Source organism: Natator depressus, chromosome 7 (assembly GCF_965152275.1).
Source record: "Natator depressus isolate rNatDep1 chromosome 7, rNatDep2.hap1, whole genome shotgun sequence".
Taxonomy (NCBI): Eukaryota; Metazoa; Chordata; order Testudines; family Cheloniidae; genus Natator; species Natator depressus.
The window spans coordinates 348,357-364,958 of record NC_134240.1 but is presented as its reverse complement, the minus strand read 5'-3'; the positions used below and the strand labels follow the sequence as shown (position 1 = coordinate 364,958).

The 16,602-nt window shown below is 46.9% G+C and overlaps 1 protein-coding gene across 1 annotated transcript in view; it reads right to left on the bottom strand.

The window, feature by feature from the left end:
• The window catches only part of LOC141990304 (SRSF protein kinase 3-like), a 40,910-nt gene extending 25,055 nt beyond the window's left edge, over positions 1–15,855 (bottom strand). The window contains exons 1-4 of the mRNA XM_074957252.1: positions 15,452–15,855; positions 15,235–15,375; positions 14,959–15,067; positions 14,075–14,162 (exon numbers count right to left, since the gene is read on the bottom strand). Of these exons, the coding sequence (XP_074813353.1) occupies positions 14,075–14,162; positions 14,959–15,067; positions 15,235–15,280 (243 nt within the window). The 5' untranslated portion in view covers positions 15,281–15,375; positions 15,452–15,855. The remainder of the gene's footprint in view (positions 1–14,074; positions 14,163–14,958; positions 15,068–15,234; positions 15,376–15,451) is intronic.
• Between the last annotated feature and the right edge of the window lie 747 nt (positions 15,856–16,602).

Sequence of the window (16,602 nt, the reverse complement as noted above, 5' to 3'; positions counted from 1 at the left end):
CCAGAGCAGTGTGGACCAACGCATGTTCATTTTCATCATCTGAGTCAAATGTCACCAGCACAAGGTTGATTTTCGTTTTTGGTGATTTAGGTTCTGTAGTTTCTGCATCAGAGTGTTGCTATTTTAAGACTTCTGAAAGCATGCGCCACACCTCATCCCTCTCAGAATTTGGAAAGCACTTCAAATTCTTAAATCTTGGGTTGAGTGCCGTAGCTATCTTTAGAGATTTTACATTGGTGTCTTCTTTGCATTTTGTCAGACTTGCCGTGGAAGTGTTCTTAAAACGAACAACATGTGCTGGGTCATCATCTGAGACTGCTATAATATGAAATATATGGCAGAATGCGGGTAAAACAGAGCCGGAGACATACAATTCTCCCCCAAGGAGTTCAGTCACAAATTTAATTAATGCATTATTCTTTTAACGAGCGTCACCAGCATGGAAGCATGTCCTCTGGAACGATGGCTGAACCATGAAGTGACATATGAATCTTTAGCGTATCTGGCATGTAAATATCTTGCGACACCGGCTACCACAGTGCCATGCAAACGCCTGTTCTCACTTTCAGGTGCTATTGTAAACAAGAAGCAGGCAGCATTATCTCCCATAAAATGTAAACAAATTTGTTTCTTTTAGCGATTGGCTGAACAAGAAGTAGGACTGAGTGGACTTGGTAGGCTCTAAAGTTTTACATTGTTTTGTTTTTGAGTGCAGTTATGTAACAAAAACCCCTACACATTTGTACGTTGTACTTTCATGATAAAGAGATTGCATGACAGTACTTGTAAGAGGTGAATTGAAAAATACTATTTCTTTTATCATTTTTACAATGCAAATATTTGTAATAAAAATAATATAAAATGAGCACTGTAAACTTTGTATTCTGTGATGTAACTGAAATTGATATTTAAAAATGTAAAAAAACATCAAAAATATTTAATACATTTCAATTGATATTCTATATTTTAACAGTGCAATTAATCGCGATTAATTTTTTTGAGTTAATCGCGTGAGTTCACTGCGATTAATTGACAGCCCTACTTGTAACATCTTTCAGGCCTAGTACTGGAGAATTATGGTCTGCTACGCTGCTAAATAGAAAGGATTTCAAACAAAACTATTTCTAAGTTAAGACTAAGACCAGGTCTACAAACAAAGTTATATCAATATACCTAAAGGGGCGATTTTATACCAATATAATTAAGTTGTTGCAACTTTGTGGGTGGACTCATATCACTATAAACCTGTCTTATATCAGTTTAACTCTAGGCCTGTAAATTTACCAGCCCAAACTAAACCACTACCATAATGTCCAGACAAAAAGTTGCACCGGTTTAACGAAGCCAATTTAAATTAACTGGTGCAACTTCTGTATGTAGACAAGTCCTAAGACTTGTCACCACCACCACAGACCTAAAAGTTCAGGTCATCTTCAGGAACAAATAGTGACATCACTAATAGGTGCAACTTTAATGGATGAGATATGCATGAGCACACAAAGAAACTCAGGCTACATGCTTAGTGTCTTGTTATACTTTTTGCTGCATTATACACTTTTTGCAAAAGTTATAAATTATTTGTATTGCCATAGTGCCTAGGAGACCATTGTGCTAGGTACTGTACAAACACAGAATATCCCCCTTCCCAGACGAGCTTTTCATTTAAAGACAATGACCCAGATCTTCCATTTAGGCACCTAAATACCTTTAACGAGCTGGAGCAATGTTTCCACCTTTTCCTGTTGCAAAGGTGGAGATCCTCCACCCTGAGGCTCTCCCTCGGTTTGTTTTATTGGATGTCTAGAGCAGCTTGCAGGAATGAGGCCAGAGTGGAACAGCTCAGCTCACCCTGTGAATAGTGAGAGTAAGGACTACGGGATGGAGGAAGAGGAAGCATCAGGAGGAGAACCACGACCAAGATACTCAGTGTTATAGTGCACTGAGAGATGGTCTGTGTTTCCGGCAGCACCCAGCGTAAAAGATGGTTACTTACTGGTATTGTAACTACTGTTCTTTGAGACATGCGTGCAGACGTATTTTCCATTCAAGTGACTCACAAGCAGTTCTCATAGGAGGTGGGGCTCACAATCTGCCTAAGCAGTGACTGCACGATTGCCTTCCTAAAGTTTGCATCAGATCTAGATGCAGTAAAAGTATGTATAGATGACCAGGTAGCCGCCCTGCAAATGTCCATATTGAAATATCACTGAGGAATACTACTGCCGTTGCTAAGGCCCTCGTCAAATGAGCTCACAATCTCTGTGGAGGCATGGTCTGAGCCACTTCAGATGTTGGTGTAATGCAAGAATTTATGAATTTGGAATGGTTTTCACAGAGACCACCTGACCCCCCTCCTTCAATCCACATAGGAAATAAACAAATGAGGCAATGCTTGAAAAGGTTTAGTTCTGTCTAGGTAGGATGGCAAGTGTCGCCTCATATCCAACATCTGAAGACTCTGTTCATTTGTGCTGGAGTCCAGTTTAGGAATGAACTCTAGAAAATAAATCCTTTGGTTAAGGTGAAACTGAGAATCCACTTTTGACAAAAAAGTGGCTGCTGCCCCAGGGCCACACTGTCCTTGAAAACCTGTGTATGGGGGCTGTGCCATTAAGGCCTGCAGCTTGCATAATGCTGCTGCAGCTATAAGGAAGCCTGTCTTCTGGCACAGGAGGGACAGAGAACAGGTTGCTGGGGCTCGAAAGGAGTACCCATGAGGGGAGCCAGGACAATATTAAGGTCCCACAAGGGAACTGGCTCTTTCACAGGTGGATAGAGACAAATGATCCCTTAGAAACCTAACCACCATGGGGTTCAAGAAAAGTGGCTGATCTCAGATAGGCAGATGAAATGGCAAGATTTGAAATGAACCCACGATGAACTGAGTGAGAGACCAGAAGACTCAAAGTACAATAGGTATGCTAAAATGCCCTGAATACAGGCAAGCATCAGCTGGCTTCCCCAAGCAAGCAACCAAGCTGAAAAACACTTCCACTTGATTACCCTACTAGAGGTTTTCCTGCTGTTAACCCACAGCAAAGCAATGCCTTCCAAATATCCTTCCTCCTCATCTAGCCATGAAGCATCCACATCATGAGAGGAAGAGGGGTGACTGCTGGAAGCAAAACTTGATCATAGTGCTGAGTTAGTAAGTTGGGATGAAGAGGCAGCGATATGGGAGGTCAAAGCAATAGACCAGTAGGTCGGAGGGCTAACATTGCCTGAGCCAAGCTATAGCAATAAGAATAAGTTTGGTATGATTCAGCTTTAGCGTGAGAATGACCTCTGGGATTAGAGAGAAGACGTACCTCAAAGGAGACCCCCACATTTGAGGTGGACGGTGTCACTTAGGGAATCTGTATCGAGACCCACTTGAGAGCAAAAACGGTGGCACTTCTTGTTGTGTCTAATCGCAAACAGATTGATAGTTGGAATGCCCCATTCTGCAAAGATGGACTCAGCACCCTGGACTTCAGAGACTACATGTGATTGTGGGAGAAATTCCTGCTGAGGTGATCGGCCAAGTGAGTCTGGACCCCAGGTAAGTGAGCTGTTGTGGGAACAATGCTCTCCCTGATGAAGAACTGTCGTAACTTTATTGCTTCCTGACACGGCTGATTGGAGGAGGTTCCTCCCGGCTTGTTCATATAGTATTGCGGTGGTAGCGTTACTGAGTATATGAGCCAGTGTGCCCCATATGTAATCCCGTAAAACTTCGCAGGCATTTTAAATGGCCCAGAGCTCCAGAATGTTGATTTGGAGGGAAACTTTCTGTTCTGAGCACAAGCCAAGAACTTTTAACACTCTTAGATGTGCTCCCCAACCAGTGACTACAGTCCTGGCTGGGGGAGGACGCACAAAGGGACCACCTTGGCATACGTTGCTCTGAACTGTCCAGTACCGTGGATCTTCTGAGGAACTCAGACAAGCCTGTCCAACGTATGACATGTTAGGCAATAGAGCAAATTCAATCACACCTGAAGAGGACGAAGGCGCAGTCTTGTATGCTGGATGATGTAAGTACATGCAGCCATATGACCTAGTAATTTCAAGCATACATGGACCATAGTTGAAGGCGGACATTGTAGTGCCAGACATAGATGCTGAATTGTTTGAAATCATTCATTTAGCAGAAACATTCTCAAATTTGTAGATTCTAATAGGGCCCCAATGAACATAATCTTTTGAGTTGGTGCTACCATGCACTTTTTTTTTGTTCAATATCATTTCCAGATGACTGAAGAGACAAAAGAATGGCCATAATGGGTCACACTAATGGTCCATCTAGCCCTGTATCCGGTCTTCAGATAGTGGCCAATGCCAGATGCTTCAGAGGGAATGAACAAAACAGGGCAATTATCTAGTGATCCATCCCTTGTCATCCAGTCCAAGCATCTGGCAGTCAGAGGTTTAGGGACATGCATAGTATGGGGTGCATCCCTGATTATCTTGGCTAATAGCCACTGATGGATCTATCCTCCATGAACTTATCTAATTCTTTTTATAACCCAGTTATACTTTTGGCATTCAGATCATCAACTGCTCGCAATGTATTCCACAGGTTGATTTTTGTATTGTGTGAAGAAGTACTTCCATATTTGTTTTAAACCTGCTACCTATTAATTTCATTGGGTACAACACTTCCTTGTTCACTTTCTCCACACCAGTCCCGATTTTAATAGACCTCTTTCATATCCCCCTCAGTCATTTCTTTTACAAGCTGAACAGTCCAGGTCTTTTTAATCTCTCCTCATATGGAAGTTGTTTCATACCCCTGATAATTTTTATTGCTCTTCTCTGTACTTTTTCCAATTCTAATGTATCTTTCTTGAGATGTTGCGAACTGCATTCAGTATTCAGGGTATGGACGCACCATGAATTTATATAGCAGCATTATTATATTTTCTGTCTCATTATCTATCTCTTTCTGAATGGTTCCTAACATTCTCTTAGATGTAGTGTGAATTGGGAAAACATGTTCTTTGAACTTGTCTCTCACTAACCAATAGTCCAGGTTCAGGAAAATATTAATTCCTCTTTTTCTGAGGTATGCTGACACTACAGTCAGTCAAATATTTTTTAAAAATGTGAGGTGCTGAAAGGAAGCACAGTGTACTGATAGTGTTACCCCACCATACCAAATCTCAGAAATTTCCTGTGGCTCAGGAAAATTGCCATATGGAAATAAGCATCCTGAAGGCTCAGGGCAGCAAATCAATCATTGTGATTCAATGCAGGAAGGATAGTTGCTAGGGTGACCATATGGATTCCGAAGTATCCAGTGTATTTGCTGAAGCTGCAGAGGTCAATAATAGGGTCTCATCACTCCTTTGAATTTGAGGACCAGGAAATACCAGGAACAGAACCCCTTTTTCTGATGCTGTAGGAGAACCTCCTCTATAGCTCCATGTGCAATCAGACTCTGGACCTGCAGCAGGAGCAGTGACTCATGAGAGGGGTCCCTGCAGAGGGATGGGGTAGAGGGCAATGGCCAGGAATTATGGCATGACCCGATCACATGGTACTTAGGACCCCTTTATCTATGGTAACCACATCCCAAGCACTGTAAAAGTGAGACAGCCGGTCTCTGAACTGAGGAGATGTAGATGCGGAGGTCACAACTAGAATGCTGCCCTGGACAGGCAAGTCAAAATAGAGGCTTGCTGGACACTGGAGGAGGACTATCTAGTTGGTTGAAATTCCACCCAGAAGACCTCCTCCTCTGTGATCTTATGACCCTTCTTGGAAAAATCTGCGGTTTCTCAGAAAAGGATGAACGGCAGCAAAAATGCTGCGAGTAGCATTGCTACTGCCTCACCTAGCGGTGCCTCTTTGTGGCTGGGGTATAAATATCCAAGGAATGCGAAGTAGCCCCGGGCTACTTAAACAAATGTCAAGTGTTGTCAATTTCTGAAAACAAAAATGACCATCAAGATAAGTCTTCTATGATCCACTGAGCATCACAAGCTATGCTGGAGTTCTGCAATGACAAGGCCCTCCTCATGGTCACAGCTGATGCCACAATTCCAACTGAAACATCTCCTACGTCCAGAGTTGACTGCAATGAAGTCTTGGCCTCCAGAGGGGCCTCTGTATCAAAAGCCTCAAATTCCTCCCGGGAGGCTTTCATCAACTTCTCTGTGAATCTGGACAGAGCATCCCAATTAAGAAAGCCACAGATGGATAACAGAGCTGCTGATTTCCAATGTGCATCTAAATTGATGAACTCATAAATTTTCCTCCCAATCAAATCTAACCTCTCAGACTCCAAATCCTTTGGAATGGACTTGTACCTCCCCTGTTCTGATCTCTCGTTTACTGCTATCACCACAAGAGAGTTAGGAGTTGGAAGAGAGTAAAAACACTTGAAGTCCTGTATGGGGACTGTCACAGGGCAGAGGTGCAAAACCTTTGGATGCCCTGCTAAAGACCTGGCTTCCCCCTGTTTCCCTGTAGGGTGGCCGGGTACATGGGCCAAGACCCTTAGCTGGGAGCCTAGCTGCAGGCCCTAACGAGGGCAGGCTCAGTGTAATCTGCTGAGTCAAGTGGAACCAGCTGGGTTGCTGACTGGGAAGAAATATAAACCCAGGGAAGAGCTCAGATGGGGAGGCTAGGAGGGTTGAGACTCTGTCTCTGATGGCTGACATAAGCCTCAAAGGCCAGGGGACCCAGCAAGGGGTCGGAGCGGGGACCGGTGTTGGGGGAAATTGGGACTGTACAGCTACTGTAAATAAAAGAACACGGGTGAAGCACCTGCAAGAGGCATCTGAGACCCTTTCTTTTGCCAGCCCAAGCACAGGGCGCAGGGACAAGGGGAAGGAAACTTGTGCCTGTGACATGTGGGGGCTTGTCCGGGATCCCTCCTAGCCACCGATACCAGTGGCTGCCTGTATGGAGGAGACCCTGAAATGGCTGGTTACTGCAGTGCAGGAGCTGCAGTAGTCCCACCAGATGGAAAGTCAGGCCCTGACGGCGTGGCAGGGGGACTAACAATGGGCTCTCCAAGAGTTCATCAAGGAGCAGTCGGCGGCCCAATAGCAGATCCTCCAGCGGGTGGTGAGTGGGGACGGAACCAGGACAGCAGGGTGGGGGCTCTTTACGATGGGCCCCACGGACGACCCTGATGCCTTTCTGGGGACATCTGAACGGGTGGCTACAGCAGCAGGCTGGAAGAGTTCAACTTGCGGCTAGCCCCGTACTGGGAGGTGAAGCCTAAGCAGCGTTCATGGCTTTGGGAGAGACTGAAGCAAGAGACTTTGGGACTGTGAAGGCTGCTATTTTGGACAGGGTCGGACTCTCAACCGAGAGGTTCCATCAGCGCTTTCGGGCGGCCTGCTGGACAGAGAGCCTGAGACCCAGGGCATTTGCCCGGAAGTTAACTGACTTGGCCACTAGGTGGCTGAGGCCCACGGCCAGACAGTGGAGGAGATAATGGACCAAGTGATCCTGGAACAATTTCTCCAGGGGCTCCCGGACCCAGTGTGTGTTTGGGTCCGATGACATCAGCCGGCCCACGTAGCAGATGGAGTCCGGCTGACAGAAGAGTACATTGAGGCGGAGGCACCCAGGAGAGCGGTGAAGCCTGTTAGGGGAGTAGGACCCGCAAGGAGTCCACCAGAGCCTGCACCCAAGAGGGGGGTGGACCCAGGGCCCACCCGCAGCCATGAACAGATTTGTTGGAAGTGCGGGCGCACTGGCCATAAAAAACAGGACTGCTCTCAAATGGACTGTGGGCTAGTGGACTTTTGTGGGTGGACCAGGGGGCAGAAGGGACCGGTAAAACAGCCCTTAACCACCATAACCGTGTTGGTGGGGAAGAATCCCCGAAAGGGTTTGGTGGACTCCGCCTCCACTCGCTCACTGGTCTGTAAGGGTCTGTTGAAGGCACGCTGGATGGTTCCAGGGACAAAGGTAGCCCTTCAGTGTGTCCATGGGGACACCCAGAGCTACCAGATGGCCCAAGTTCCCCTGGAGGTCCAGAGGTGCTTCCGGTGGCAGCAGGTCGGGGTAGTGGAGAGGTTACCCTACCCAGTCCTACTGGAAAGCGATTGGGGACCCCCTTCTTGAGAGACAGGAAGTCGGATCCTAAGGAAGGGGGCTGGTAGAACCCAATCAGGGAGGTGCATGGAGGTGGGGGGGTGTGGAACCCCCAAAAGTAGCAAGAACCCCTAGACCACAGAAGGAGAAGAAAAGAGTAAGGGATAGCGGGGAGCCCAGGGTAGAAGAGAGGGGACTTTGCCGGGAGGAGGAGGGCCAGGCCAGGAACCCTGAATCCCCCCTATCTGCTGTGCCTTCGGAATGTGGCAGGGGGTGTGTGAAAAAGAAACTCCTAGACAGTAGTGGGAAGAAACCAACAAATGCTGGTTTTGTGGTAACGAAGACCCCTCCAGGCAGGAGTGCAGCCCTCATGAGCCCGAGGAAGGCAAGGGACTTGGGGCCTGGGAACCGACCCTGGAGTCGGGGTATCTAGGCACCCAGCCATGCCAGAGAGAAGGCCGGGGGAGGCAAGGGAACACTCAGGCACAGCCTGAACAGGAGTGTGGACTCTGTCGGGCCAAGGGACATGTGTGGGAGACTTGCCCCTACCTGGGATGGGGGGTCCTAAAAACCCCAGGGAGGGCCCGCAGGAACTCACAGCAGGGATAAACGAACCCCCTCCAAAGGGCCAATATGTCCATCCGAGAAGAGGCTGGGGCTGGTTGAGCCTGGCAGCTCATTAAAGTGGGGAGGTGTCACAGGGCAGAGGTGTAAAACCTTTGGATGCTCTGCTAAAGACCTGGCTTCCCCCTGTTTCCCTGTAGGGTGGCCGGGTACATGGGCCAAGACCCTTAGCTGGGAGCCCAGCTGCAGGCCCTAACGAGGGCAGGCTCAGTGTAATCTGCTGAGTCAAGTGGAATCAGCTGGGTTGCTGACTGGGAAGAAATATAAACCCAGGGAGGAGCTTGGGTGGGGAGGCTAGCCAGGCAGGAGGATAGAGGCTCTGTCTCTGATGACTGACACAAGCCTCAAAGGCCAGGGGACCCAGTGAGGGGTCGGAGCAGGGACTAGTGTTATGGGAAATTGGGACTGTACAGCCACTGTAAATAAAAGAACACGGGTGAAGCACCTGCAAGAGGTGTCTGAGACCCTTTCTTTTGCCAGCCCAAGCACAGGGACAAGGGGAAGGAAACTTGTTCCGCCCTGTTACAGGGACATAATACCACTTTTCACACCACTTAGCTGCAGGCGGTAACAATGCTGGGGTATTCCCAAGGGACTTAGCAGGCTCCAAAACAGCTTCATTTGTTGAGAGAGCCGTTCTCCCCAGAGCTGAGGACTGGAGGATATCCAGCAACTTATACATGTTCTTTTGCCCATATTCAGCTTGGATCTCCGAGGTGGAAGCTATATGCCTGAGAAGGTCCTGGTATGACAAAGTCCTCAGGCACCAGTGAGGAAGAATCCAGTATTGCAGAGTCACCCAGAGGGGAAGAAGAAGAGTGCAGGGCCAATGGAGGCTGTTGGGGACGGGGGCAGCTCCTACACAAGAGGCTCAGTCTGGACCAGCTCAGGAAGAATAACCTCTGACTGCACTTGCAATAGAAGTGGCTCATGGATAGAAACTCCTGCTTGACCTGGACTGCATCAAACAGCAGGATCTCCCACATCAAGGCACAACCTAAGGATTCCATGGAGGCCAATGGAACAGGGGTAAAGCATTGTGGCCAATAGGTTGTAGGCCAGGATCCCTACTGCAAGAACTGTGCTGATCCTGGTACTACTGGTGATCCAAGGATCAATAACAGTGCTTCAAAGGTGAGGGGGAAGTAGAAGTAGTCATCCCCACAACAGAACTTGAGGAGCCCTGGGAGTCATCTAGTGGAAATGGAGGAGCGCACCCCTGAGAAATCCAAAAAACTATCATCCTTGTCCAGAACCAAACAAAGAAATCATTGGTGCCAAGGATGCATGAGTGGTTGGTACCAGGAGAGGCATCGCCCTTGTAGCTGGCACAGGAGCACATGAGGGTGCTGAAAGCAAGTCAGTACTGAATCCAGTGAAGGGGTCTGTAGCAAGGACAGCATCGGTGCTGAAGACAGTATCCATGTCAATGTGCCCCTCACTACCACAAAGGATGATGGCTGCAACTCTGCTGTCCTAGCCCCCGGAGGGTGCGGAACGCAGTGCCAACAAGTGATACAGCCAACAACCCCACCAGACAGTGCCAACAGTGCAGCAGAAGACAACAATGTAGAAGGCACAGCTACTGACAGCCCCTGAATTATAGGGGAAATTAGGAATGGAAAGGCAGAGCAGGTCTGATGCTGCCCGATATGCCAACGGTGTGGAGATGGCTGAAGGAAAAGGCCAGGCAGCGACCATCGAATCGTGGAAGTAAATGCATGGCTATGCAAGTGGTGTGAGCAAGAAGGCTTTGGCTTCTTTGACAACAAGCTGATATTCCAGGAATGAGGATTACTGTGCTGGGATGAGCTCCATCTACCAAATATTGGGAAGAGCATCTTTGGACATTGTCTGGCTAACTTGATGAGGAGAGCTTTAAACTAGGTCTTATGGGGGATGGTGACCAAAGTACAGCCAATGCACATCTAGGCTCAAGTAATGAAGAAAAGGGGAAGTGGCTAATTTCAGGAGAAGGATCTAGAAATCACAACTGCATTAAAAAGGAAAAAAGAAAAGCAACAGGGCAATCTGCAAAATATCTTTGCCTGTTTACAAATGTAAGGAGTATGGGGAACAATCAGGATGAACTGGAAGTCACAGTATATGAAGACTATTATGACTTAATTGGCATCACAGAGACTTGGTGGGACAACTCCCATGATTGGCGTACGGCATTGAGGGATATAGCTTGTTCCAAAAGGATAGGTATGGGGAAAAAGGAGGTGGTGTTGTGCTGTACGTCGAACATGTATACATTTTCTCCAAGATCCAAGGGGACGTGAGCAACAGACCCACTGAGAGTTTCTGGGTGAGGATAACAAGGGAAAAGAACAGTAGCAATGTTATGGTGAGGGTCCATTATAGACTACCAAATCAGGAAGAGGAAGTGGATGAGTCATTCCACAAGTAGGTAAGATTAGCTAACGCACGAGCTACTATTAATGGGGGATTTTAACTTCCCTGATATCTGTTGGAAGACTATTGCAGCAAAACATAATACGTCCTGCAAATTCTTAGTGTGTGTAGGGGACAGCTTTCTGATTCAGAAAGTGGAGGAAACAACTAGGGGGTCATCCATTTTGGATCTGGTTTTGACCAACAGGGATGAATTAGTTGAGAACAAGAAGGTGGTTGGGAACTTGGGAGGAAGTGATTGTGATCTGATAAAATTCAAGATCCTATGGAAAGGAGGACATGAAAACAGCAAAACAAGGACACTGGACCTCAGAGTTGAAATCTGCCTTTGACTCAGAGAAATAGTAGGCAAGGTCACATGGAAAGACCAATTAGGAAGAAAAGAAGTCAAAGGAGGCTGGCAGTTCTTAAAAGATGTAATACTAGAGGCTCAACATCTTGCAGAGGAAACACAAGAAAAGCCACAGGAGGCCAATGTGGCTGCACAAGGAGCTTTTTAGATATCTAAAATCCCGAAGGGATAAATACAGGAAATGGAAGGAGGGGCATGGAAGAGGATACAAAGGCAAAGTTGCTCAATGACTACTTTGCATCAGTTGTCTCACAAAAAATAAAGTGTGACCAGATGATTAGCAAAAGTTACCACAGACAATGAAGAGGAAGAGATGCAGATTGGGATGAGTAAAGGACATGTCAGATCTTCTGACCAATTTGAATGAATTAAAATCAGTGGAGCTGGATGCTATTAACCCAAGCGTACAGAAGGAATTAGCTGAAGAAATCACGGAGCCACTCATAGATGACAGGAAAGGTCCTGGAAGACTGGAGAAGGGCTAACATTGTGCCCATCTTTTAAAAAAGGGGGGGGGGGAGGAGGAGCTGGGGAACTATAGACCAGTCAGTCTGACTTTGATACCTGGGAAGCTATGAGAACAATATATAAAACATTACATTTGTGAATACCTGAAGGACAGAGGGGTGATCACCAGCAGCCAGCATGGATTTACCAAGAACAAATCATGCCAAACAAGCTTGATTTCCTTCTTTGACAGGGTAACTAGTTTGTTGAATAGGGGGAATGTGGTGGACATAATATACCTGGACATCAGCAAGGCTTTTGACAGTCCCACATAACATTCTGATAAGTAAGCTGGAGAAAAGCAGGCTCAACAGAACTACCATTAATACATACTTTTTGTTTGCAGTTGTTTAATTATGTAACTATTATTGGAAAGTTGTTGGACTGGAGGGAGGTCTCAAGTGGAGTTCTAGAGGAATCTGTTCTGCGTCTAGTGTTGTCTAACATCTTTATTAATGACCTGGATGTAGATACAGAGAGCAGACTGATCAGGTTTGCAGATGACACAGAGCTGGCAGGGGCGGGGGGAGGTTGCCAATACTTTGGAGAATAGATCTAAAATTCAAAAGGATCTTGATAAATTGGAGAACTGGACTATAGACAACAAAATGAAATTCAACACAGACAAATGTAAGGTGCTACACTTAGGGAAGAAAAATCAAATGTACAAATACAGAATGGGGGGAAACTAGCTTGGCAGTAGCACTTCTGAGAAGGATCTGGGAATTGTGGTAGATCAAACCCTCAACATGAGTCAACAGTGCAATGCTGTTGTCAAAAAAAAAAAAACACGCAAATGCAATTTTAGATTGCATTAACAGAGGCATAGCATGCAAGTCATGGGAGGTGATAGTATCGTTCTATTCAGCGCTGGTTAGATCTCAGCTGGAGTAGTGGTGTCCAACTTTGGTCACCAATGTATAAAAAGGACAGAGAAACTGGAAAGGATCCAGATGAGAGCAACAAAGATGATCAAAGGGATGGAATGCAAGCCATATGAGCAAAGGAACTGGTTTAGTTTGGAAAAGAGGAAATTAAGGGAGGGGATCTGATAGTGGTCTTCAGATACTTGAAAGGCTGCCACAAAAAAGATGGACAAAAGTTGTTCTCTTTTGCCACCAAGGGCAGGACAAGAAGCAATGGGTTCAAACCATAGCAGATTTAGATTAAAGCACAGAAAAAACTTCCTAACTATAAGGACAGTGGAACTGACTGCCTCGGGAGGTCGTGGAACCTCCTTCAGTGGAGGTTTCCAAAGGAGGCTGGATTGCCATCTGTCTTGGATGGTTTAACACAACAAATCCTGCACTTTGGCAGGGGGTTAGATTAGATGACCGTTGCCGTCCCTTCTAGCCCTATGGTTCTACATTGCTGACGCTGCCATTATCAATACCAGACTCAATAGATGGCCCATGGCCAAAACCAGAGGCAGTTAGATGGACTGGCATCAGGAGTCCACAAGGAGCTGCTTGTTAGCACTTAAAAGGGCTGTTTGAACTTGTTGAAACCCTGGGTGAGGGGAAGATCAAATAAGGGCTCACCTGCAACACTACACCTCCCTGCCAGGCGACCACGCTGGGTCAGACTGGAATGGTGCCAGCACTACTAAGTTACATTAACAATGAACTATATACAATAAATTCCTAGAGAAACTGAGGAAAACACATGTAAAGTAAAGCACCACAGAATGCTCAAACTCTAGCCACAGGGAGCGAGAAGGAAGTGAGACCGGTCAGGGTGCTGCTAACCTTAAATAGCTAGGGGAAGGGCAAGAGCCACAAGGCATGAGCACTGCCCATAGGTACTGTTAGGCAAAGTTCTCCAGCTTCAGTGCACTGGGCACATGCCCACCTGAGTGGAATACATGTCTGCATACACTCAGAGAAGAACAGAATGATCACTAAACATACCAGAAATAAACATACCCTGGGGTGGGAGGCTGCTTCCGAAGCAAATGCTGGACCTGAGGCCCTTTTCTACATAGAGTTTGATGTGTTCTCCCTGGTGCCAGCCAGGCTCCCATCAGGCTGAGACCTGTTGGAGGAATGGACTAGTACTGCAGAGCTCTGAAAACAGCTGCACTCCCTACAGTGCAGAAACCGAATGAGCCGACATGCTCCCTGGAAAGGTACATACACACTGGAGGAGAGAGATTTCATCCTGGGCAGCCTCAGCAAAGCTCTCCCCACCCTTGGCCACCTTCACAGCTACACGCCGCTTCTCTCTGTGAAAGGAATCACACCTGCAGACCAGTGCACAAAAGTTCTGTCCGCCCAGCTTCCCACCATACAGCCTGGAGGAGTCTCCATGTCTTTCCTTTCCCTGTAGTGACCCCCCCAATGCCTGTGCTCTGTACTGAGAGAGGCTGCCCTACACCTCTCCTCTGCCCTTAACATCCCCACCCTCATACCTTCTACATACAGCAGGGTGGAGACCTGTATTCATCTCCCTCTGGCAACTATTACTTTAATGTTAGAGCTTCATCGCCCTCTGGGAGCAGAAGAGGTCTGGCCAGGCTGAGATAGAGCACATTATAAATCAGAAAAGTAAATATAAAGAAAGACCTGTCCCCTTCAGGCCAAACACAAATCCAGTAGGGTTTCCTGCAGGCACAGCTCAGCACCGCAGACTACAAAGCATTCCACCCACCAATGTCATCTCACTTCTGTCTAACCTAGGCTCTTTGCCTAGTGTCCAAGCACCAGCTCCCTTGCTAGAGATCCTTCCCCTCTGATTCTTGCTGTCAGACTCACCCCCCACTCACTTCAACGGAGCCCTCTTGTAACTGGCTGCTTGGGAAATAATGCCTCACAGCTGAGCTAGCTCTGCTGATCCCCTCCCACCACCACCCACATCCCTGCCTTCAGGGCAGGCTATTTCTCTGGGCTGTTCTTTCCTCTGCTTAGATAGAGAGGGTCAATTCCTCCCCTTTCCCCCCTAGATGGACTCTAAACTTCCCTTTACAGCCCCATTCTACAGAGTTCCCCTCCTTTTGGAATAGTCTCTATTGTGCTACTCACACCATGTCCTGGCACAACCAGACTGTAGAGAAGTAGCCAAAGCCCAGCTTGTGCACCACCTGGTATCTTCCACAGAATGTGTCTCCCTTCTGCACAGGGTAGTAGCCTCCTACAGACATGGATCACCAATAGCTCCATTAGTGGGACAGGTCTTCAAAACACTACCAAACAGAAAGAGGGACTGACCTCAACAATTCAGCCCAGAGTCTACAAATCTCCCAGGCTGAATTGCAAGGAGGTTTGGGTACCAAACTGGTAACACTTGCTGGGACTCACCTGCACAGTACTCTGCAGGGTCCTCCTGGCATCCCCACTCCTCCATGCCAGAGGCTTGCTGCAGTCCTCAGGATGAGCTGGTGTGGGGAACAGGGATCTGACACTTGGAGCAGACACAGCACGATCTTCAGCATTTTACTCCTGTAAATAGAGTTATGTATGTGCATACCTGTTGGTATTTCAGCCAAGCACCCGTGCCTTCCCCTTTGCAGCTTACCTATTCTTCCTTTCGGATCTCATCTTTGATCCCTCTCCCCTCTACATCCCTTCTTCCTTCCCCTATGTTTCCTCAGAATTGGACCTGGGTTATGAAAATTTCTGGCATTTCCTGAGGGATTAGATATTATTTTAAGATTTCAAAATAGGGACATTGAGATGACTCAGGCTGAGCAGAGCTCCTTGCTGGGTGCAGCTAGAACAGAGAGAGGCAGGAGTCTCAGGTTTCTTGCTGCCTTGCTCTGATTTCCAGAGGATTAGTGGGGATTGAAGGAAAGGGCCAGGCATTCCCTCTGACAGGCTACAGTGCTGGCCTGGCCTCCTGCAGAGAGCACACAGATCCAGCTCAGCAGAGGGAGAGGGCTGGTCTCTAATGTGCGCACAGTCTAACTGAGCTGCAGATTCTCACATTCTATTTTAGTATTAAATATGCACTGGAAACTCCAGTACTCTGCAGCCCAGCCCAGGACAAAATCTAATTGGCTATAACACAGATTATCTTGAAATAATGCTTCAAAACTCTGCGAGACCACTGTTTTTGGCACACTAGGAGTCAACCATTTTAAAAATAACACCCAACATAGCGATTCATGCTAAGGATTTGTCTGTGTAGTGGCCATCTGGCAATTTTCACTAACTTGAATCCTAACAAATGTGATATTAGTTAGTCTGATTAGATTATTAGTATGTTAGAAATACTGCCCTTGAAGTCTGAGGAGTTACTTGGTGAAACCTAAGGGCTAGTCTACACTTGAAATGTACTAGACTAGTAAGACTGTCCATATGAGAATTTATCTGGAATAACTATTTTAGAATAGTTATTCAAGAATAGCTATTCTGGTATTTCCAAGTGTAGACAAAGCAATAAGAGCATTTCCCCAGCAACTCTGGAATGGAATTGTGGCTTCTTCTGTCATTTTTGGTTCTTCAGCTAATTGCATTTACCACATCCTGCTCTTCCTTTGTTAGCAACAAAGCTGCCCTTAAGGACCAAACCTTACAAGCTGTAGCTGCATTTCTGGTTGATGCTGCATGAGTGCGGGGTATGAGCAGATTCCCTGGCCTGTGGCTACACTTATGTAAAGGGAGTCTGGGACTGCAAAAGTCTCCATTGCTCTATTTTCCCCTGCTTGAGGCTGAAGCAAGGAAGAA